At 43.6% G+C, this 25,004-nt stretch overlaps 1 protein-coding gene across 2 annotated transcripts in view; it reads left to right on the forward strand.

The window, feature by feature from the left end:
* The first annotated feature begins 3,880 nt into the window (after positions 1-3,880).
* Positions 3,881-25,004, forward strand: part of LOC133348557 (uncharacterized) — a 49,442-nt gene continuing 28,318 nt past the window's right edge. Inside the window, exon 1 of one of the 2 annotated variants that reach the window (XM_061561438.1) lies at positions 3,881-4,639. In XM_061561438.1, coding sequence (XP_061417422.1) covers positions 4,393-4,639 — 247 coding nt within the window. In that variant the 5' untranslated portion in view covers positions 3,881-4,392. The remainder of the gene's footprint in view (positions 4,640-25,004) is intronic. The other variant, XM_061561437.1, reaches the window with a different exon arrangement.

Raw genomic sequence — 25,004 nt, forward strand, 5'->3', positions numbered from 1 at the left:
AATGAAACTAATTAAAGTTGACGATGTGAAAAAGGAATAGCGCTTGCTCACCGCGGGGCTTACGGTGTGGAACCTGCCTATTTTTTTTACGTGAACCCCACCGTCGGAGAGGCAAATTGTTCGCAAGCGCGCGAACAGGCGCGCGAACACACACAAACACAAACAAACCCACAAACAGACACATTTTTACTTTTATATATATAGATAGAAGATGAGAAGGCAATGGTGATCAGGGATAGGTTCCCGAGCCCCACGTGCACCATAGGGTATGGGGCACGTGCCCAATTTAGATTTGGGCGGAATTCGTGCTGAGGAATTGAGCTGCAGTGTTGTGAATGTGGAGGGTGTTTCTGATGATTTACTGCAGATGCGCAATTGCCCTTTTGAAGAAAACTTTCAAATAAAGTTTCGCCGTTTCACAAACCCCTGGTGCTCAATTATTGTGGAGTCGCCCACCTCTCCGGAGGAAAGAACAAAATGTGGAGTATGTTTTTTTTATTCTTGTTGCTATTGTCAATTTAGCCGACGGGAGGCGAGGGACAGGGCAGACCGGCTCCACGTACACACCTGGAACGCATTCTATCAGCCTATATTGCTCCCTCAGTCATTCTGATGCTTGAACATCGCTGAAAACGTCCAGCAGGTGGAGACTTCTGCTTGCTATGTAAACATCACTGGCAATCGTTTTATGCCAGGGATTGCTCAACCTTTGAGTCTTTGCGATAGAAGGAAAAAATACTAAGCTTAAAAAAATATACCAACTTGGGATTTGGAGTCTGACCACATAGTTACAGCAGTTGATCTTCAGTGGGAACGTCAGTTGGACAGGGTACAAAGACAAATGTTCCCCGTAGAGCCTTAACAGAATGTTAGGACAAGTGCTGTTGGCAAGCACCTATGAAGGCCGGGACTGCAAACAAGGGGATGGGTGGCCAGCACCATGCTCGGACGCCTTTGTCTCGCTAGTTGTGATGTTTGCACACTGCACCAGGAACTCATTTGAGGCTAAGTCGACCTAGGGGAGGACCACGACCGGTTCATATAATCGTTGCAGGTGTTGGCCATGAGCGGTAATGGAACTCGGGTATGCGTAGTGCGCGCTAACCGCTACGCTGCCATACAGATTCGGGATGGACAAATCAAGCTCAACTTTGTGAGAAGTGTCCCATTTGCAAACCCATCCTTGTGTAATGACCGACTTCTGCGACACGTCGTGTAGATGGTACTCTTCTTTATTTCACATGCGGGCACAGCACAGGCTAACGTTATCTTCTCCCTCCTCCGAGTACACACTTTGGACATTAACGTTGTTACAGACTACACACATGGTTGATCACACGGCGGGGCTCCGGCCTCGCCGCTGGCTGACGGCGTGCCGGTAAGAGCGGTGGAACTCCGCAGGAGATCCGCCACGTGGCCGAACGACGGAGAGAGATGACGGCGAGTAGCGACGCAGTCCGGACCCAAGACTCCACACACCGACCTCGAGTCCTCCTCCGCCTCCGCTTATATTGCCGCAGGCGCGGCTAGGCTCCGCCTCCGGCCACGCCCTCTCGTGGAACCTTCTAGCCGGTTCTCGGTGTTTCTCGGCCATCCCCGCCCTTTACCCTTGGCCCAGATACCGCTCCCTTTGGGATTGGAGAGTGTTTATAGTGGTGCCTGTACCAGTGCTTTCCTTTTCCAACCAATAGATGTCACTATCTCATTACACTTGCATAAGCGATAACACATACCTGTCAACCCATACGGTTTACCGTATTCTTGTATAGGGAAATTTAGTTTTCAGGTCCATACGGCATACAGCCGTTTCAATACGGGCAACCATTTTTTGTCTATTTGTGTTTCTTCCTTGTGATGGGACTTTGTTAGATGAACGTTGAGATTTATAAGGGCACGGGGTGACCAATAAGGTGTGAATTGGTCTATAATAAGGTAAGGCACTGATAAGGGGGTTGACAGATATGTAGTGGTGTAGTGTATAGTGTATAGTAGTGTATAGTGTAGTGCATAGAATGAACGTTGAGATTTGTTTGGGCACGGGGTGACCAATAAGGTGTGAATTTGTCTGTAATACGGTAGGGCACTGAAGGGGGTGGACAGGTGTGGATAGCATCGCATTAAAGCTCTGGACTGCAGTCATGTTGGGCGGTTGTGTTTTTAAATCTTTTATATTAAGTTCGCTTGCTTGCTTGCGTGCTTGCTTGCTTGCTACGACCGTGTAAATCTTTCGGTCGTTTTTTAACCCACTTCCCATGATCCAATCGAGTTGACATTTTCCACACAGACTCGTTGTGCGTGACAATTAATGTTCGTGAAAATTTTTTTCCAAAATGTTCCACTTTTTAGAAAAAAGAAAAAAAATTCATATTTAATTTAAAATACCTATGTGATAAAAATGAAACTCTTACTCAAGAAAAACAGAAATGAATAATAAAATAAAACCGATGCCACGCATATAAAGGATTTATAGTGAAAAACTTTGTTTTTACGGGTTAATTTTTTTCTCTCTCTCGCAGCCCCTGACCAGTTTAGGTTTCACCTTTTTGTTTCTTTCACAATGTAAATGAGGGGTATCGCGTGCATCGGTCCAATGCGTGCACGCGTGGCAACGTTTGATGATCGTCCCACAAAGACGAGACTCAACTTTCAAAACAGCTGCCCTACGCCCAAAATTGCTTATGAATTACTTAACACAATAGGCTTCTCGCGATTAAACATTTAGACGGCGCTGTCACCCCGACAAAAGAATGTCCGTATCGTGTTGCCAGCAGGGGATATTGGTTGTAACCGTGCCGTACTATACACGGAGAAGTTCCTTCATGAACAAGAAATAATTGCGATGCAGAACGAATTGAGGTTCCCAATAACTAAGTGTACAAGTCGGACTTGTGAAACACACAAATAATGACGCACATTCCATATTCATCGTTAACACCATGGAGCTAATGTGCTTTATAAACAGGGTGAGCAGACGCACGGGTGGATGATGTGACTGGGAGACAGAAAATAGCTACAGGATGGTTGTACAACATGCATGTTGAACTTCTTTCGCGCCGTACGTTGCCAACCGTGCCAATCGGAGGGCTGGGGGGAAGAAGGTTGGACGGTGTTGTGGGCAGATATTCGAGAGCGATGTTAATTCCAACTGCTTTGATGCGTTAAACAGGTGCTAGCTACTACAGTGAAAGACAGAGGCGTGTACGGCTGTGTAGGCTAAGACTCAGTGCCGGATTATAACATATGCCTGTAGCATATGTTACAAAGGGGCCCTAAATAAATAAAAACCCACATAAATATAAAAACACAAATGTTTTACTTGCATAGCAAAGTAATTGTATTTTTTCATTTGCTATACAGCCAGATAATGCGACAAATCGCAAACCTTAAACAGCCAGTCGTTCATACAAGTCGAAGGCGGTATAGTACTATAGCAATAGAGCAAGTGCAGAATCGCTCAACCGGAATTGATAGCTTGAAAGCATTTAGCGCGGGGACCTTGAAAGTGCGGCGCCCGTAGCATATGCAGCTACTTTTGCTACGAGGAAGATAACCCGGCACTGCTAAGGCTATTGCTGGCTGCTGCTGCTACTGAAGGAGTGGGGTGCAGGAAGATGAGAGCAGACGTTGGGTTTGATGAACATTGACAAACACGGATGAAAAAAGAGCGGCTTCCCAGGCAGCGGCGTGGTTGGCATGGGCCGCAGTACAAGGAATTAAATCCCCCACCCCGCCCCTTCACAGGCCGGCCCCTGATCCCCTTGCAGTCCCATGGATCTCACCACCTGCACACTTCGATAGCTGTGCCATTGTCCCCGGGTTTTGTTCGGTGGCGGCGGTGGGGGGACAATAGAGTTGGCGACGTGACGCTGAGATAGCGGACAGTGACGAACGAGGGTGAGGTGTGAGTTTAGATTCGTGTTGCGTGGGGGAGGAGGGAAGGTGAGGGCGGGGTGGTGCTTGTATCTGACAGCGTTAGTCATCTCCATCTCCAATTCCACCTCCAACCCCTGACGGGCACAAGCAGAATGCAGACGTCCCAGCCAACGCAGAGCCAAACGCAGCCCTCCTCCCCATAGCCACCCCTCCCCTCCATGTGAAATCCGCCCCCCCCCTTATCAAGCGGCGTAGAGCAGCCAGTCCCCGTGGTGCGCACATCCTCTTGACGCTCCACAACCCCACTCGCCTCTTTGAGTTCCCGAGCCACGCACTTTTTGGTCTCGCAAAAAAAACCCAACAACTCCACCATCGGGTCCACTCATACAGCCAAAGGCAACGACAGTGCCAGTGTAGCAGCAGCAGCAGCAACAACAACAACCCCATCTGCGAGGTCGTCCGCTGCCCCTGCTAGAAGGACACTCTCAGCACGCTCACAAGTCCCAACGCCGGTTTGCGATGCAGAGGTCCGTGCCGAGGATGTCTCATTCGCTGGTGCTGCCACTTGCGCTGCTGCTGCTGCTGCTGGGCTCGGCAGCTCCCGTGCGTGCGGACGAAGACGGCTCTGGCTCCGGGGATGGCTCTGGCTGGGACGTGGCCCCGCTGCTGTGCCTGCCGCCCGCTCGGTGGGACGGTGTGCTGGGGTTGTGCGTGACCGACGACAAGGGCGACTGGTCCCGTGGGAAGGCACCCATGTTGCTGCCCGGTAATGAGTTTGTGTCTCTCTCTCTGCGCGCGTGCGTGTGCGTGCGTAAGTTCGTCTGAGCGCACGATTGTTAGTTCTGAGAGTTTCTTATCGCGCACTAATTACACGCAGTGAGCCCTTTGGATACGACACTGTTTTATGTCTCTGGCAAAACTGGCTCCGGCAAGGATCCCGAGCACGAGCTTGGTAACGCGTTCCAGGTCATGCGCGCACAGCACAGGTTTATACTGCTGTGACAATAACGATGGTAAATGTGCTCCCGTTAATTATGACATTTCTTGAGCCAGGAAAGCCTCGGCGAGTCTAGAGGCTCTCTTTTTTAAATCCTTTATATTAAGTTCACTTGTTTGCTTGCTTGTGCACTTACGACCGTGCAAATCTTTCGGTCGTTTTTTAAGCCACTTCCCGTGATCCAATCGAGCTGACATTTTGCACACAGACTCGTTGTGCGTGACAATTTATTTTCGTGAAAAATTTTTCTCCAAAATTTTACACTTTTAGGAATTTGTTTTTTATATTTAATTACCAATTGCTTAATGGTGGCAGGCAATCATCTGACCCATAGGTGGCAGCCATCTCAAGCCAGAGGACGAGAGGACTCTAGCCGCCACGCATATAAAGGATTTATAGTGAAAAACTTTGTTTTTACGGGTTACATTTTTTCAGCTCCGTCCCGAATTACTGGGCTGTTTGGCCAATTCAATTCGTGAGTGGCATCGTTGGAGGAGCCCGGAATACCTGGAGAAGATACACAGTGCACACGGGTGGATAACACTCAACGTTACATACGGGTGGATGAGAGAATCCACGTGCTACCATCTCCTTGTGGCCCAGTTTCACACGTTTTCTGTGTGATCGACCAACAATTATCTCCAAAGTATTGGTCTACAGGTGTGCACCACCATACCAACGAAATGGAAATGCAACTCCCTCCCCCACCCCCGCCCCCCAAATAATCCTGTCGCCCGTATCATATAGATGAGCAATATGTAATGTTTACTTTTAATAGCGTCATTCGTTTCATAGCATCTCAACGCTGATGGACTAACAGACAAGCCGGAAGGAAACCAGGCGGTGAGCCAGAGCAAACAATTGCTCAAAGCCCTGCAGCCCTCTCTGTATTAAGATGTTCTCAGCCGATTAATGAGTGTTTAGGCATGTGGGAGAAAACAGAAGCAATCCGAGAAAACCCACGCGTGCGTGGACGTAGCACTCTATCCCGTGCAGAATGTACAGATGATATTAGTCTGCACTTGTAACGTCTTCTCCTGGTCAAGCCAGGCTATGGCATCTCGACACATCACGGGATGGAAGTTGTCACACCGTTTGTGTCATTCCACCAACTCTCGCTGCTCTCACAGTGCCAGATTACAGGCATGCGTCACCACTGTCCGGTTGATACATATATACACACCGAGTTTTCCAGTTCGCTGTCCGACATGAGTGTGAAGCTCTGTGTTCATGCACGAGTCTTTTAATCCGATAGAAAATTGAGCTGTGTGTATATGCAGAGTACATAACTTTTCAGCCCTTTCTGTATACTTCCCTTGATGGGTCTGAGCCTACTTAAGCCTTTTTGAGACTGATGATGACCGATCTCTTTCTCTCTCTCAAACAAGAGGCTGGTGTGCCCTACATTGTCACGCATATTCATTAGACGTGTCTCGTTGTATACATTCATAGATTCTCAAGCATCGAATCCAGGCCCAGCCTCCAGCTCAGGGGTCGGGAACCTTTTTGACTGGGAGAGCCATAAAAGCCAAATATTTCTAAATATATTTCATTGAGAGCCATATAGTATTTTTAACGTATAATATATTAAATAAGTCTTACTTTTAATGCGACTTCTGGTCACAGGGACCCGTGACCCGAGAAATTTTATCTTCAAAACTAATTTCAGTTTACTTTAAAATGACACTATTATTAAGCAATATCACAAGTATTTTAAAATCAGTTCCAAACTGATTTTATTTTTTTATTATTTTTTTCCGTCACCGGAAGAGCCATATATGGCTTGCGAGCCATAGGTTACCGACCGCTGCTCCAGCTCTCTTGGGGTGGGGGGTGAGGGCCGGGGGGGGGGGCAGTCAAACTACACAACAGTATTGTGTGGGGGGCACCATGACGGTGACACACTGTGTCACCGTCATGGTGCCTGAAGGATTAGCACGGTTGGATATGTACGGCGTGAAAGAAGTTCAACATACATTTGGCGGTGGAGGGCTCAATCCAGCACAACCCTAGCAGAGGCCCGTAATCAAAAATTGTCTGTGTTAACATCATTTATTTATGTTGTACTTGACTACATCTGCAGCCACTAGCGGCCGTTATATTTACCACAATTATTTTTTTTTTTATTTAACCGGGATCCTGAATCGCAACAATTTCTGGGGCAGGGATGCAAGCTATACCGCCGGTATTCATGATTCTCAAGCCACGTATTTTAATATCACAGTAGGACTCACTGTCAGTGCGTGAGTGATGTCGCCAATTTGACATATTCAAAGTATGGAGCTCAAATCGCAATAACATTACTAAAGTGCAATACGAAAGTGCGTGAATGTAACATCAATAAAAATATATATTGCCCTTAACTATGCTTCATACTCAAGCCGGACAGCCTGGAATGCACAGTCTAAGTGTGCAGTAGCCTTTAGAGGAGAGTTGCTTGTTTTGTTTGGGTGAACTCATCCAAGTGCTGCCTGTGGGATGAGGTCGTGGGTTCCAGCCTGACCCTGACGGTGCCTGATGTATATTTGGAGTTCGCGAGTAATATCTCCACGTGGTCGTTTGGATTTTCCTCCAGGTCCTCTGGTTTTGCCCTCCACATTTAGAAACTTGCGTTTACATTCTTTGGCTGCTGGTGATGATATTGGCCAATTCGATATACGATCACGTGTGGCCAAGTCACATCTGAAAAGAGCTCATAGCTCAGTGGGTTTTACCTGGTTAATACAGTAGTTTTAGTTTAGACTTATGGGAATAATGTTGCAGCTATGAAAATACATGTACTTGTATCTCTAGATTTGTTTTTATTTCATTCGTGTCACAATTTATTTTCAAATCTATTAAACGGACCAAAGTATGGAAAGATATGACAAACTGTGCCAACATAAGCGGCTACAAGTTTGAGTGATTTAAAAATTAATAATTTGGCATCTAACGATGTCATTGAGCTGCAACTTGTAGATCTTATTTTGGTGCCAGAAATGTTCTCACGACTTGAGAATTTGCATTGGCTGACTTCTCTGTTCCCTAGCCTCTAAGCTATCAACTTTACAGATGTTTATAACAACCTGTTCATTTATCCAAAGTTCACCTGATAATAAACTCCACCCATAGCAAGCAGCGCCAGCATTTTGTTTCGTGGTACAGGGTCTTGAATTTACGTCAAAGTAAAGCCATGAGACGTGGGTTCGAAACAAAAACAGCATCAACAAGAGGAAAACAAACGGGAAGTACAATAACATCTACACGAATCATCGATAAGTCTATAGCCGATTTAAATCTTTCGTGACTGCAGGGATTCATCTTCTTGGTTCTTTCGGTAAAGTCACGTAGAATGGAAATAATAAAATAATAAAAATAAAACATAATAAAATAATTCTCACGACGTTTCGGCCACGACACAAGCAGCCGTCCTCAGGTGAAGAACAGGCCGAAACCGTCGTGAGAATTATTTTATAATGTTTTATTTTTATTATTTTATTATTTCCATTCTACGTGACTTTACCGAAGAAAAAGAAGAAGTCTATTGCCCTTTATCTTTCCACTGCTGGACGAAGGCCTCGTCATGCCATGTCGGTCATTGGGGTCGTTTGACTGTGCTCTACTTGATGAATGGTGGGGTAAGTGGATTGAACTGGTTCAGCTGATAGCCTTGCCCGGGAGTCGAACCGAGGTTGCTCACGGGGTAGTGCAAGAGCACTTTGTCAGCACTGTACCCTGTAATTATCAAGATGCAAAAGAATGCTGGAGACCTTTTAGGCATTGAGAACAGCTTTGAGAGACCAGCTGGTGAGCCCCACTCACTCCACCCTGCTCCACCCTGCTCCAACCTGCTCCACTCTGCTCCATCCACTCCACCCGCTCCAACCGCCTGACCCGTTCCCCTTAGTTCATCCGCTCCACTCACTCCACCAACTCCACCCGATCCACCCACTTCACTCACGAGACCCGCTTCACTTGCTCCACTTGCTCTGCTCACTCCGCTCGCTCCACCCGCTCCACCCAGTTCTCTGATTCCACTCGCTTCACTCACTCACTCCACCTGCTCCCCCACGTATACCCTACTATGAACTGCTATGTCGGCTGATGTCATGTTGCCAATGTGTACAAAGGTATATATTATATTTCCAGCCCACCGTTTTGGGGGTCGTGTGACCATACTTCAACGCGCTGGTCAGTGCAGGTTGGTGAATGGGGTGCCCAGGACCATTTCAGATATCACGAGCTAATGATGTTAGGCGTGACACACAACTTAGAAGACCGTGCTCTCGATATAATGTATGGATCCGAAAAATGGACACTGACAAAAAAAATTGACAAAAGCTGAAAAGTAAGCAGTAAACAATACTTAGAATTACGTTGAGGGACAGAGGAGCAACATGGATCAGGAATCAAATAGGAATCGGAAATGTATTGACTTTGGAAAGTAGATTCGGGGATGGCATTTTGCATGGCAGCCCAAAGGAGGTAACATGACCAAAAGAGCAACAAAGATGGAACAATGAGGTCGTTTCATGCGCATGAGCAAAGATGCATTGTGGCAACATAGGACTAAGGAATGGGAAAGGCGTTGGGAGGCCTTCATCCAGAAATTGATAGATAATGGCAGTTGTTGACGCGTGATGAATACGCTGATATTGTAAGGAGCATTGGAGTGGGACCTCGCTAAGTGATGTAATACATTACAAATGTGACTTATCATTTATCATTGTGCTAACACACAGCTGGAAATAGATGGTCATGTTTGTTAATATGACGTTTTATAAACAGTATATATATATACACACGAGCCACATCCATTAAGACAGTATTCCCAACCCCTGAGTGAACAATGATTTATCACAAAAAAACACTGCTCGAGAAAATATAATTGGGCAGTGATAGAGAACAAGAGAATGCTGACCATGGCCGCTTTGCCGGTAGGTGGGACCATCAAAGATGGCAAAACGGTCCGTCTCCTGGCGTCGGCAGATATCATTCATCATGACCGCGGCAAACGCCGCCTGTGGGATGAGCCTGCCACTCAGCACTCCCGAACCGTCGGTGAATTATCAAGTGGAGGCAGGGGCTTGGGAAATGTCACCACGCAGCCCCGCATCCACTCCTCTGTACCACCGACGAGAGGCTGCGGATGGCACATCATTACTTACGCTACATTATCTACATTACAAGGTCGCACTCATTGCACACAAAGTGCTTGCCACAAATGAACCCCAACACCTTGCCAGCCTCGTCAAGGAGCACACACCGTCATGCGCGCTTTCAGATTCGCTTCTGCAGCCTTCTAGAACACTCTGCCTGCCGATGATAGGAAGCCACTGGAGCTATACAATTTTAAATATAGATTGAAAACTAATTTCTTTCTAACTGTTTTTGTGTTTAGTTTGTTGTCTTTTCTCTCTGGAGCATAAACCGTCATTCGCGCTTTCAGATTCGCTTCTGCAGCCTTCTAGAACACTCTGCCTGCCGATGATAGGAAGCCACTGGAGCTGTGCAATTTTAAATATAGATTGAAAACTAATTTCTTTCTAACTGTTTTTGTGTTTAGTTTGTTGTCTTTTCTCTCTGCACTTCTGATTAGCATACACCCCCCCCCACCTCATTCCATAGGTGGGTAGGTGTCTTAAAACATCAGTGTGTCCTCAACACCTGTGCCTTTAACATACCGCCCAGGGGATGTTCCACCGCCCCATACTACAGTACTGATTAGGTATTCTGAAGGGGGCTCTGCCTTTTTTAAAATACCTGATTGACGTGCCCAATCAGTACTGGATCCAGTATGTATCTGCTCAAGCTGTCGTCAGTGTTACCCTTGTGGTAGCTCGTCCACTTATGAGGGTATCCCGTTGCAAACTTTACTGTCAGGCTTGGCCGCCTGACGGTGCAAGGGGCCCGGGCACTGTGGTTCTGCTCTGGGAGGGAGGCTGCCTTATCAGTAGGTGTATAGTCTGGACTCGTCACTTGTGCCGCTTTTAAACGCGCCTTTAGATTATTTGACTGTTCTTCTTGGTTCTTTCGGTAAAGTCACGTAGAAGGGAAGCAATAAAATAATAAAATAATAAAAATAATAAAATAAATCTTTGTGAGAATTATTTTATTATGTTTTATTTGTATTATTTAATTCTTTGTGAAAATTATTTATTTATGTTTTATTTTTATTATTTTATTACTTCCCTTCTACGTGACTTTACCGAAAGAACCAAAAAGATGAATCCCTGCAGTCACGAAAGCTTTAAATCGAAATTAATTGACTGCTCTAAATTCCCACATGATAAGCCACATCGACGAGCTATTATGTGTGGCGGGGTCGCTCCTGAAAAAGAGCTTCATAGCTCAGTGGGCCTAGCCTGGTGAAATAAAATAAATACTTTAAATAGTTTCATTTACATTTGTGAGGGCGCTGGTGAGGCTACTCTTTGTGATGAGAGTGGCCTTCGGCTGTAGGTGCGCTGACCGTACTACAGCCATTAACTCCGGTAAAATGTACTTTTCTCTTTATTCTAAATAAATATTATGGGGAAAAAGAATAGGGATTACTCTTTCCGGCAATAATACAGGTGTTAAAATGTTCAAACACCAAATGGACACCCACGCTTGTGGTAAAACATGCAAACATAGGTGCTTTGATAATTATATATGCATAGTCTTTGTAACTGATTTGCCTACACCAGAGACGGCCTCCTTTATGGCCTTGCCTCACCCGTGTTAGACCAGAGAACGCCAAAAGGCAAACAGCATAAAAGCGATGCTAACATCACGGCATTAAAAGCTCAGGTTGAGCAGTTGTATCTATGGGAACATTTTTGCCAATATCAAAATGAGGAACAAAGAATAGGCTTTACTTTATGCGGCAATAATACAGGAGGTGTTAAAGATGTTCAAACACAAAATAGACACCTATTGGAATGTGTTAAGTCTACATTAACTGCTCATGCTTGTGCTAAAATATGGCAAGAAATGTGCTTTGATGTCTGCATTGTCCTTGAAAGCCCATTATTTTTTTCCATTATTTTTGATACTGGCAAAAAATGGTCCCTAAAATAAATGTTTAAAAATAATGCTACTTATCTACTGCAGATTAAAAAGAGGCTCTCACTTCAAAATATTCATAGTTAAATGTTCACATCAGCAACATCCAGGGTATTAACAGTAAAATCACGTCTGTTCATCATCCCTTAGAAGCAACGAAAACCTCATCTCCTGTTGCTAACAGAAACTCAAATTTCACCATCACCTGACTTCACACTTTAATGTTGCCTGCCTTGGTAACTTTTTCCGGTTCAAAGGTGGAGTTTGTCTCTATATACCACCGCCCACAGCTTGAGATCTATTCCACTGGTTTCGATCTTATGTGATTTAGTTTTTCTACTTTTCTCCAATAAAATAATTTGCTGACTTTTTTGCTGACACAAATGTAAACAATCACATATAATTATTCTCTAATCTTGCTCCACCATCACTTGCAGTCATCATTACTTAGTGACCATCAGTATGGGTGCCTTCAAGCGTAATCTACAGGTGACCTGTCGGCTGATCTTACTCAAGTTTGGAGCTCAAGCATTTAACATTTTGGAAAGTCTATGATCGTAGTCTTTAGCAGTTCGAAAGCATTTTATAATTCCTGGCATCACACACTATTTTTTGCAACGATTTTTATTTATTTAATTTCCCCAGGTAAGGCTCACTGCGCTATTTAGCTCCTTTTCAGAAGCGACCTGGCCACAAATCAGAGCTCAACGAAGTGGCTTATACTATGGGGTGTCAGTTTTGTTGCCAGATAGAAGGGTAAAGAACCAATTATCGAAGTGGCTTATCACGTGGAAATGTATAGCAGCCAAATACTCCAAACGCATGTTTCAAAATTTGGAGGGAAAAGACGGAGAAGCCGGAGAAAAATTCAAATGACCACGGAGAGAACAGGCAAGCTCCAAATAAACACGCGTCAGGATTGGGATTGAACCCACGACCTCCTGTATATCAGGCGAGGTAATTAACATCTCGCCACCACGGCACTATCTTGCCACCGCGGTACACTATTTGCCAAGCTACCAGCGTTTGGCATCCACTCTAACCAGCAAACCTGGATTTCTCGCTTCCTAACTGATGGGTCAATATATACTGCAGTTGATCGTAGCCACTTGGATGCTGTCACCATTTAACTCTGGCGTTTCTCAAGGCTCTCTTTTGTGTACAACATTATCCTCTGTATTAAGGACCTAATATCCTCCACCCACAATACAATCCACTAAGAGCCTTCTGCAGGCAGGCTCCGAGATTGTGGAATCAGTTTCCTCAGTCCATTAGGGATTCTGAGTCTGTTTAACTCTTTAAATCACGTCTTTCCCCGTAACTTAATATAAAAAAGAAAACTATTGTTGTCCGATTCGATTACTCTGTAATAATTATTATTATTATTCACTTTCATCAGAATACTTATTGGAATTGCGAGTGTAGTTATTGATATTAACGCTATTATCAGCTTTCTATTCGGCTTAGATTTTAACCATACTTGTGAGTAGAGTTTTATGTTTTACGGACAGCACTTTGAGATACTTCAATATGAAAGGTGCTTTATAAAATAGAGGTTACTATTTTCATAATTTGTATATGACAGTTCAAGTCATACATTATATTAGTTTAAATCACAAGTTGAATGTAATAGACATTGAATTTCCCAACATGCAGATACTACGTAATCAAACAGCACTGACTTGAATATAGTTCTTGATGGGGATGACCAAAACCTGGCCACGTTCAACTCATGATGGTATCACATTTAAAGACTGGTCATTCCACATTATTATAATTAATCAATACATTATATGTTATTTAAATACTAGTGTTACATTTAGGCGAATAGAGCAAACACAAACCTCTGCCAATTAAATAAAATATATATAAGATAACAAAATGGGACGAAATTTGTTTCATTATTGGATTAAATTCCCAGCCCAAATTATGACAAATGGAGCATTGTGAGTGGTGACACTTACAAGTCTGCTCCCAGTATCTACTGCCTCCCTCTCTCTGCCTCCCTCGCCCTGCGCTCAGTCTCGCTCTTGTTCATGTTTCCTTCTTGCTCCCCTTCACTGGAACAAAAACTCCCACGGAATATAATACAATCATCTTCACTAACATGCTTCCGTTCCTCCCTTAAAAAAACCCCCCATCTCTTCTCCCGTGCCCATCCTGCTACTGCTACTCCCTGCCAACGCCCCCCAACTACGACCGGGCTTACCCCCCAACCCCTATCACTACCCCTACCACTACCCCAACCCCTACCACTACCCCAACCCCTATCATCACCTTTACCCCTATCACTACCCCTACCACTATCCCTACCACTACCCCAACCCCTATCATCACCTTTACCCCTATCACTACCCCTACCACTACCCCAACCCCTATCATCACCTTTACCCCTATCATTACGCCTACCCCAACCCCTATCATGACCCCTACGCCAACCCTCCTTATCCACTCCCACTTGTCCTCCTGTCACCATAACTATACCACCACTTATAATAACGCCACACTTTATTCTAACCACTTGCATCTTACGTACATTTTTTTCCAAAAAATGTTAAGCACCTCGGCCTTAGGCGCCGTATAAATATATTCAAGATAAGATATGACCCTGTATTGTGGGGACTTTTATACTTGAACCATCTAAATGTGACAAACCGTGGTTATAGACTACAAGAGCGTACCGTGAAAATAATGAAACCCATTACTATTTGAGTCAAGAGACATAAAAGTGAAGAAAATTCATCGCTTTGTATTCAAACGACTGTCGGCACAAAAATTACCCGCAGGGGCATTGCAGGACGGCGAGGCTCCACTGATGGCATCCTTGTTGGGTTTTGCCGGAGGTTATTTTTCAAATGTGACACAATTATCACGATTACTTGAAGAGGAAAAAAAACTGGACTAAACTGAACTTAGATCAATCTAGATTTGAAGTTTTCGTGACTGCAGGGATCCATACTCTTTGGTTCTTTCGGTAAAGTCACACACATTCCCCCTTGAAGATCTATGACGTAAATAACGTCTGGCTTCTATAAAATGTAACTTAAGTGAATATTATAGTTTACTAATTTGGGGAGTGGTGGCGCTAGTGAATTGTACACTGTGCTATTAACTCACCAACCTGAGTTCAACCACAGCTTTCATCAGTGGCCCAGCGATTTACAAACTGGCCCTGCCCTTGCCCCTACCTACTGGTCAGCATTGTGAAACATATTCAAAACAATCCCCATCACCAGCAATGGTGACAGGAGACCTTCATCCAACAGTGGAATAATTAACATTGCAGAAGGACTTTATTTCACCAACTTTCAAAACATTCAAACCGGAATTCAATTTCACTTTTCACGATACAATCAAAACTCGTCTTTGCATCTTAACACAGTGGCCCATTCACAAGCACTCCCATCAATTGTGAAAAACAAGATCACAGTTTTCAATTCTGCTCTCTTGTCATTCAACTCTCAGTGTGTTTCTATGCCACGTGTAGACACTCATGATGGATCACAAGTGTATTAAAAATACAGACATATTATCTAGTTATATCGTTATATCATCATGGGACCTCCTTTGCCAGTACCAAATATACTAATAGGGGTTTTCCCCTTTTTTTGGCAACAAAACTGACACCTTTTGCAAGGAATCATGCTTACATTAACCACAATACTTGCAGTCAAATGCAAACAAAAAACAATACTCTGATAATTTATGCATTGTCTTTGAAACTGATTGGTCCACACCAGAGACAGCTTTCTTTGGAGCCTAGTCTCATATGGTGTTCGACCAGATGACCCCCGCCCCCGTTGCTCGATTGAACAGGGATTACTTGTGGCCGAGTTACGTCGCATGGCTGTGTGGTGGGCATCAGAAGGCAGCCAAATCCGTCCGTCGTTGTACCATACTTCTGTGCTCTCTGCACCAGTGCAGGGCACCTCCCTTGCCAACCCACTGGACCGGCGTTGTGAAGTATGGTCAATCAACTGCTGCAACTCGCACAACGTGGCGAGGTCCTCGTGCAGCAGTGGATTGACAAAAACGCCTGGACATGGTCGCAGATCAGCACACGAAATGGAAAGCATCGTGAAGCTTCCGTGACAAACCGTGATGGTGGCCGGTCCATCTACGCTTGGGATCGGCAACCTGCGGCTCCGGAGCCTCCATGCGGCTCATTCACATCATCTAGAAAATATATTGAGGGCTTTTCTTTGTTTTACCGAATTAGAAAGAAAAAAAATGGCCCTTGTTATGTTGGTTGCCGACCCCTGCTCTATATGCAATCAACATCAGTCTGGGTCTATACAGCTGTGAAGGTATGTTTAAAACGCAATTAAAGTCGTTATTGTGGGCGAGAAACCTCCCCCCGTAGCTTTATTTACAGTGCTTGCCCCTTGGCCAATATTCTACGTGTCAGTGGGGTTTTGACTTTAGACCCTGTCCCTCCGTAGTTGCTGTACGGCAAGGGGACCTCCATTTCAACGGTGCGTCTCTTCGGCAATGCTGCCGAGTTGGCGAGAGACCGCGTATAAACATAGCCTGCGAGCACAGTCCTACGTGCACAGATGAAACACAGCATTCTCACCAAGGATGTGACAGTGCCCTAGACTGGAGGCGTACTGTCTGTCCTCTCACTGCTTCCCCCACCACACATTGCTGGTGCAGGTGACAATGCAGCTGCTACCTTTGTGCAAGCTTCCTTCAAGAAAACTCCACCCTGGTGGTTGTCGTTGCGCCAGAGGGAGTTTTTTTCATAAAGCGTTGTACATCAGGCGTATCCTTATTACAGACGTCTACGTAAATCCATAAGTCATTTGAGTTTAATGTGATCGACACACCTGAAAGGCATTTCCTGTAAAAACAGCAGAAGGAATGTTTCCATCTGATGGGCAGGATGTCGTGGAGTGTCTGTGTGCGTTAGCGCTGTTGTCATCAGGATGCACTCTGAATGGCCAAATATGGCCAAGATTTGAATACTGGTCGGACACATTATATAAATAGTATATTAAAGTAAATGGCAAATTGTTCATGTTCTATCCACTGCTGGATGAAGTCCTCCCCATGTCGTCACCACTCCCCAAGGCTCTGCGATACAACAGTGTATTTTGTTCATCATATTCAACTCATCACGTCACTCCATCTCATCCTCTTAGGCAAGATCCCTCCCCTGGTTTCCACTCTGTCACCAGTCTCGTCCATCGGCCGTCATTCCTATTAACGATGTTTCCCACCCAAGTACTCTTTGTTTTTTTCGGTAAAGTCACGTAGGTAAAAAATTAAAATAGATTAACTCACGACGTTTCGGAAGCAACACAAGCCTCCGTCATCAATGATGACGAAGGCTTGTGACTTTACCGACAAAACCAAAGACTATGAATCCTTGCAGTCACGAAAACTTCAAATCTAGAATCCCACCCAAGTCACTATTTCGTCTCTGATTTGTATTTCTCTGATCAAGGGATTCCCTTTTCTGTCTCTCAGTGTGATTTCCGGCTTGCATCTCTCCAGGTTTGTGTTTGTAAGAATCACCATTTGAGTCCCTTTTTGCGATCCAATTGTCACAGCAGGTATTATCTATGCACTGATTTAAAAAAGGGGTATTGTGTGTTGCTTCTCATTGACAAATTCACTCCAGCCAGCTCTCCCAAGAGCCTTTATATTTCATTGTTTTGCTCTCCATCCATCTTCAATCATTGACCAAGGTACACAAATGCAGTTTGTTTACACTTATTTCCATCCAACAGTTGTTGGTTTATTTGTTCGAAGAATCTGTTGTCCATGACTCGTTAATGTATTTTTCTTGTTCAATTATTTCCTGTGGCTAATATACATTGGTTGCTGTAACGACTGTCGTCGGGGTATCCGAGTTGCTTCATACCATCTCAATTTGTGTTGGTCTTAATTTTCTGCAATTCAATTTTCTGTAAATATCTTCAAACGTCGCTGTGAAAAAAGCCTTTGCCAGAGTCTCCTTGCGTTACTCTTCGGTGTGTTTTTATTTGTGTTGCTTTGTGTAATGTCAGTATAACCATTGAATCTTTTATAAAACTTTTTTCATTTAGAATTTCCTACGTATTTTATTGAGGCCTTGGTTTGTAAGAGCCTGGATGACTTGCATCGGTTGCCACTGAATCAAATACCTCTTAATGTTTGATCACAAAAATGTGTTTGTCCAATGTCAGGTTCAGATAGTAACCCCTTAAAAAATACGTAGCATGTTCGTATTGTATGGGAATGTTACGTACTCTGTACTTTTTCTTGAGCATGGTAGGACGATTTCAACATTTCTATTGCACAAGAGGAATTTCCCTTTTCACTGTTACACGTAAATAATGTCTGGCTTCTATAAGATGTCACCCAGATATTACGTTGTGAAATGTATTGCTTGGGATGGTGGCTGTGTGTTAGTCATGGATGAGTGTACAGACAGTCATTTATTCAACGGAAAAATATAATCACGTAGTTCAACGTCTGAAACTCCAATTCACATTAAGATGTAACAATATGTTTGATGTATGCATAGTGTCAGTTACTTTATTATTGTTGTTAACTTAGTTAAAGTACAATACTGTTATGTAATTTTTTATACAGCATTTAACTCAAGCATACTTTATTTTATTTTGTCATTCTATACAGTACTATTCGTATTATCTTAAAGATGTATATGTTCAAATATTTGGCTGACAATATTTAATTATTATTCATCACAATCAGGTTATTTCCATATAGCGCTTCTCTCACTTCCGTGAAAACACACTGTGTAGTATAGGGAAAAAAACCCACACGGTTGGCAAAGCCAAATGTGTCATAACTAGACCCAGGGTGTATTGAAATTAACATATTTCAGGATAACAATGATACGGACATTTTTTGAGTTTCGGAAGTTTAGAAATTCCGAAGTTTATTTACTAAGTGAAACCCATTGAACTCTGCAGCCAGTAGACAACATTGTCAGCAAAGTGTCGCGTATTACAATCTGGATGCCAACTCATAATCCGATACAAGGCCGGAAACAGTAGCGCTTTATGCACGGGTTTAGCTTGGACAGTGATTTTCAAGCACCCTGTGGTGAGAGACTGCACGTTCCTCTGTGTTGCACATTCACCGGTAAATGACATCGGGCTCACTCACACAAGCTGCCATTTACACTATGGGGACCTCATTTGCCAGTAAAAATATGATAATTGGTTCTTTACCCTTCTATCTGGCAACAAAACTGACACCTTTTTGCAAGGAGTCATGTTTGCATAGACCGCAATACCTGCAGTCATAATACAAACAAAAGAACATAACTCTGATAATGCGCCTTTTGGCGTCATCTGGTCCAACCCATATGAGACTAGGCTCGAAGGAAAGCTGTCTCGGGTGTGGACCAATCAACTTCAGGGACAGTGCACATTATCAGAGTTATGTTCTTTTGTTTGTATTATGACTGCAGGTATTGCGGTCTATGCAAACATGACTCCTTGCAAAAAGGTGTCAGTTTTGTTGCCAGATAGAAGGGTAAAGAACCAATTATCAAGCTGCCATTTGTCTCGAATGCCTCCCTGTGTGTCTAGTCGTGCCCTTCCCCTTTGACTCGGTGGCTGACATGAGCTGGTTCGCACGGTTGAAAGGTTCATAGCTTTATTGGGCAGCTAAGTGCTCAGTGCAATTGGGTTTACTTGGGGGGGTATCATAGAGCCTGTGAAACACCGGGTGGCAAATGGAATTACTGTGTATTATAGTGTCCGCCGAAGCAAGCGCTAACCTCAATTCAATGATACTCACAATAGACTATGTATGTGAGAGGCAAAGGTGACACAATTAGGGAAGTGTGCTTTTCGTTAAAAAGCCGAAGTATTTCCACACACAAATGGTGTAGTGTGGTGCTCATCCCTATACTTCCAATGAGCACAGTTGGTTACGTACGGTGCGAAAGAAATTCAGCATGCATATATACATACATAGACCTGAGCCTTTAGTAGACATTTGGCATTGCTATTCCCATGGCAGGCGCCATTCCCTCAATGGGATAACTCTTGCTGATATTCCACAAAGTAGTGCTGCATTAATCCAGAGAAAGCTGCGTAGACCCGGGATTTTAATCCAGAACTAGTGCCACGAGGTCCGTAATAACAGTTGTGGTCAAGTCTGGGTAAGAAAAAAAAACATCCTAAACAATTAACATTTACTGAAATAGTGGGATTAATAATAATAACAAGAAGATATCGTTAATTATTTTGAGTAAAATCGATAGAAACATGTCGTACATTTGTGAGCTAATCCTAGTTAAATTCACCCACCCAAGATTTCGGAATTTCCATTTTAATTTTGGTCAAGAGATATTAAAGTGTAATCCATCAATCAGTCACATACCCCGGCCGGGGTTTAGGAGTCTTCAAGATACACCTCTAGGCAAACCATGTCCTGTGTACAACACCGTGCCGTGTGCAGGCCAAGATTGTGTTATACGAGAGAAAGTGAACTAAGTGTTGTGCAATTGATCCTTATGGCGGTACCAAATAATACAAACTGGCCGAGGCAATTAAATATTTTATTTCTGGGATACTATTTTTTCCAGGCGTGTACTTAACTCCGCGACATGGGGTACCAATCAATCCGAAATCAGTGCTACGCCACGATGTCGAAACGCCAAATATTAGCATTAAAAAAATCCGTTATCGAAAAATTCAACTTTGAATAGTGCATCGTGTACAGCTCGTGGAGACGAGTCGCTTGCCGCATCGCCGACCATCAACAGACTAAACGACTGCATCACGGACATTATGCGAGAGCCGGGGTACTATGGCACCCCGGGGTACCACCATAAAGTTAATTCATTCATGCCCATCTCCGATGCCTAATCTATACATTCAAATGATTCTGCCATCACTGACCTATCGGAACACTCCGCGGTGTCGGTCTGTCATCACTGAAGGTTACTTGGCCCGTTATGCCCACCTCTCCAGTTGAGCGGAGTTAAATTCTTGCACCAGTCTGGAACATACTGCATGCTCATATCAACTAAGTGGGGTAGGTGGTGGGAAGGACTCTCATGTGCAGTCATAAATGTGATGTGTTAATTAGGTAGATGATTATTAGAAGTGGGGAATTTAAGGAATTTAGATGTTCCACTCCCTGGTGTTGTTGGTCAGTCTTCATTGATTGGTTGGTGCATAGTGAGTGGTGAGCAAGCAGTGTCGGGTGAGGATCTTTCTCCAGGGAGTTGGAGATGTTGTCTGTTGAGTGGTGAGTGCCAGGTGAGTGGGGGGAGTTTTTGACAGAGTCAGGTGAGTGCAATGGTAACCCGTCTGTAGGAGGGGCTGCCCTCGAGTAAATAAAGCATCTGAAATTACACTCGTAATAACACCGTTGTAGAATAGGTTTAATAAAGTAAAGCCGGGAGCGTGCATCTAAAATCCGAAAAGTATTTCTTCCTTACGCTGCATTGACGTTGACTCTGAAAGCGTGCCAAACAAAAGTTTTGATACATTATCTTACTTTAAATCTATTCGAATTATTTCCACTGATGAATGCTGACAAGTCTTACCAACGTTTAAACCAAAAATAACAGAACCAAGCAGAACAAGTTTCAAAATAATGCAGTATCGTCAGAGCAGTTGGGGGTGTCTGTTGTTTTGATGTAAAATACAACTTTTGCTAGTATTGCAATAATAATCTTTACTGACATAATAGCAGGAATGTTTCTGCTCTTGCCAGGATGTTTGTACAAGAGCTACACAGCGAGGCAAATATTGAGTCGAAATTCTGCTAAGCATGCATGAATGCCAGCAATGGCATACTTTGTGTTTGTAATGCTCATTAGTAAGATTTACGGTTAAACTAAACTTTGCCTCGGGTTCGTAGTAATATGAAAGGCATGTGATTCCTGAATCTGATAGTTTATTGGACGCTGCTTCAACATGACACTGCATGGAGAGTATCTGATGATGGGGATAATAAATACGGCATTACAACAGTCGCCACGCACACCTGGTAATTGTTAGACTCGGAACAATTGGCTGTGGAGGGCCCATAGGCGTCTCTTGACCTTCCCCCTACACTCACTCCTACAAGCCACAACGATGCGCATTACATTATCCGTGTTTTTTTCCCATATAAATTCCTGCTAACCACGTGGAGACTCACAGATAAATGTGGCTAATAGGATGAATTTGCCATGCAGCTCCTGTTATCTGTGATAATGAGCGCATAATAGGCGCGGTGGCTCACAGATAAATATGGTAGTAGGTTTTTACCCTTTTAAACTGGTATCATGTTTGCAATAACCACAACACAAGTAGTTTAAAAGGGTAAAAACCTGCTACTATATTTTGCCACTGGTAAAAGAGATCTCATAGATAAATATGGCTTACAGGATGAATTTTCCATGCAGTTCTTAGGCGTGAGAATGTACGGATAATCGGATGAATTTAGCGATTGCGGCGAAACCAACGAATGTTTGACAAACGTGAATAATCAGATGGGTTTCCTGCACGTCTCCCAGTATCTGAATTTCGTGCTCACAGTAACCATGTCTGGGTGTGCCTCTTAGCCATGGATGCATGTGGATAATCGGATGTTTATACATTACTCTTATCCATGAAAAACGTGGTTAATGTGAATTTTGTGGATTGATTAGGGGATGTAGATACTAGGATTCACATATATTACCATTGATAGAGTAGTTTAATTGGAGTTACAAATAATATTTGACAGGATGAACCCATAAAAATAACAAGCAGTTGTATCCCATTTTCGACATCTATGTTTACGTTTTAGGATCCTTATTGTCTCTTGTCTTCATGTTGAGCAAAATACGATGTCTAGATGCCACAGTAAGATTGCTTTCCGTGAGGTGTTCAGGAGCTCACGGACTGGTAGTGAGTGTTCAATGTATTCCTTATTCGACATTGCTTAGAAAAACGTGAATTACATAATGATACACTTGTTAAAATGAATACTGTTTCTCATGAACAATGTCACCGTGTGAGCTTTCATTGCAACCGCACACCCGAGGAAAGAAAGCGTTTGTGTCGTTATTATCATCAGCCACGATCAGTCCAATGCTGGAGGAATTCCTCCGCAAAACTATTGCGATGTATCTTCTTGGTTCTTTCGGTAAAGTCACGTAGAAGGGAAATAATAAAATAATAAAAATAAAACATAATAAAATAATTCTCACGACGTTTTGGCCACAACGCAAGCAGCCATCCTCAGGTGAAGAACAGGTCTGTCGGGAATACAGCGTCTGAATGGCTGATGGGTTTTTTTGATATTCCCGACAGACCTGTTCTTCACCTGAGGATGGCTGCTTGCGTTGTGGCCAAAACGTCGTGAGAATTATTTTATTATGTTTTATTTTTATTATTTTATTATTTACCTTCTACGTGACTTTACCGAAAGAACCAAGAAGATGAATCCCTGCAGTCACGAAAGCTTTAAATCGAAATGTATTGCGATGTACCAATGCACCTAGCCCCCTACACACGAGCTGATTTCCATCGTTCCATATCCATGGTGGATGTAACTTGGCTGACACTCCATCATTATTCTCATCATTATTCCCATCATTATTACTCTTTGGTTCTTTCGGTAAAGTCACGTAGGCATAAAAATAAAATAAATCACGACGTTTCGGGCGCAACACAAGCCTCCGTCATCAGGTGGGAAAGCATGGCCTGTTGCTAATGCAGACTGTTTTAAAGGTTTGAAATGGGTGTAGCCCAAGGGTGATAAAGGAGTGTCTGGGTCTCGTGATGTTAAAGTGAGAAATTAGCATGTAACTGGGCACGGAAGTAGCTATGATAATGTGACTTTACCGAAAGAACCAAAGAGTATGGATTCCTGCAGTCACGAAAGCTTCAAATCATCATCATTATCCTCAACCGCGAGCCATTATCCCTTCAAGCACGTATCCTGCACTAGCCCACGTACCTTAACGAACGTAATTATGTTTTTGACTTGAGTTCTCCAAGCCATAGTAATGCCCTGAATTACCAATATTGTTTATGTTTTTCACGTGCTCAGTACCCCTCCAAGCACACGTTTTCTCGAATACAAAATTTCAAGCGAAGTATCGCGGAATTATTTCTAAACGACATCGTTCAAGACCTATTGGATGTGGAACATTGCCCACGCAAGGGCTTTCACAATTTATATATTATATATTTAAAAAAATCCTGCTTGTGCTATCGTGACCTTTGTATGTTGACAGAAGGTGCTTTATGTTTGACGAGATTATATGTGTGTGCCCGAGGTGCTTTATATCTCGGAATTTGTGCCAATGTAGCTTATCCACATGCTGTATGGCGAGGTTGCACAATGGCATGTCTACTTCACCGATTTATAGCAGCACGGTGTTTGCAAGCTGTGCAAAGTCAGTTATAATCCAGGCAATCGCAGCTTTGGTTTGACAGTGACATCGCTGTGAGAGCTCAGAGTATTGGTTGACTGCTTACAAATACTGGCCTCTCGTGTATTCAGTTGCTGAACGTTCACTTGCGTTACACATTCTAAGTAATTACTTGTACCTATGACATTTAAGTCGTATATAGCTTGGATATTGCAACTGACCTCCCAAATCTGGAGTGGTTGTACCCTTAAACACAATGTATCTCCGGTAGCATGGTGATGTATGAAACCTTTCGGTATTTTATTTTTATTTTCTTCCATATTTTAACCCAGCTTTGCTTTCGGCTTCATATCACGAGGCAAATAATCCATTTGGAAGGCTCACAGGGCAGTGCAATTACTGTGTTTGAGAACAGTCCCACAGAAGGATATATTGTTGCAAAACTACTTTTGAGATCCCTGCGAGCTACTTTATTCCACATATACCAGGGGAGCACACTTTTGAAAACGTCCTGCTATGAGAGGAACGTTTGTCGTCGTGTGACATACTCATGTTTTGAATTGCTCGGGCTGGCATTTGACTAAATTCAGTGGAAGACTAAATGTCACGTGGTGATGGGTTATTAGTTCAGTCATTGGTGGCCAAGCTGAAAGCATCAACTTAACTCCATTTGAGAACCAAGTTTACTCATTTGTGTCTCCCTAGACTTAAACGTAAGCTCTAAGCAGTTATCGATGCTCTGACCCTGCCAATCCACCCACCCCTGTAATCTCTTTCACC

Source organism: Lethenteron reissneri, chromosome 27, assembly GCF_015708825.2.
Source record: "Lethenteron reissneri isolate LAM-NWPU_2019-01 chromosome 27, ASM1570882v1, whole genome shotgun sequence".
NCBI classification, from domain to species: Eukaryota; Metazoa; Chordata; class Hyperoartia; order Petromyzontiformes; family Petromyzontidae; genus Lethenteron; species Lethenteron reissneri.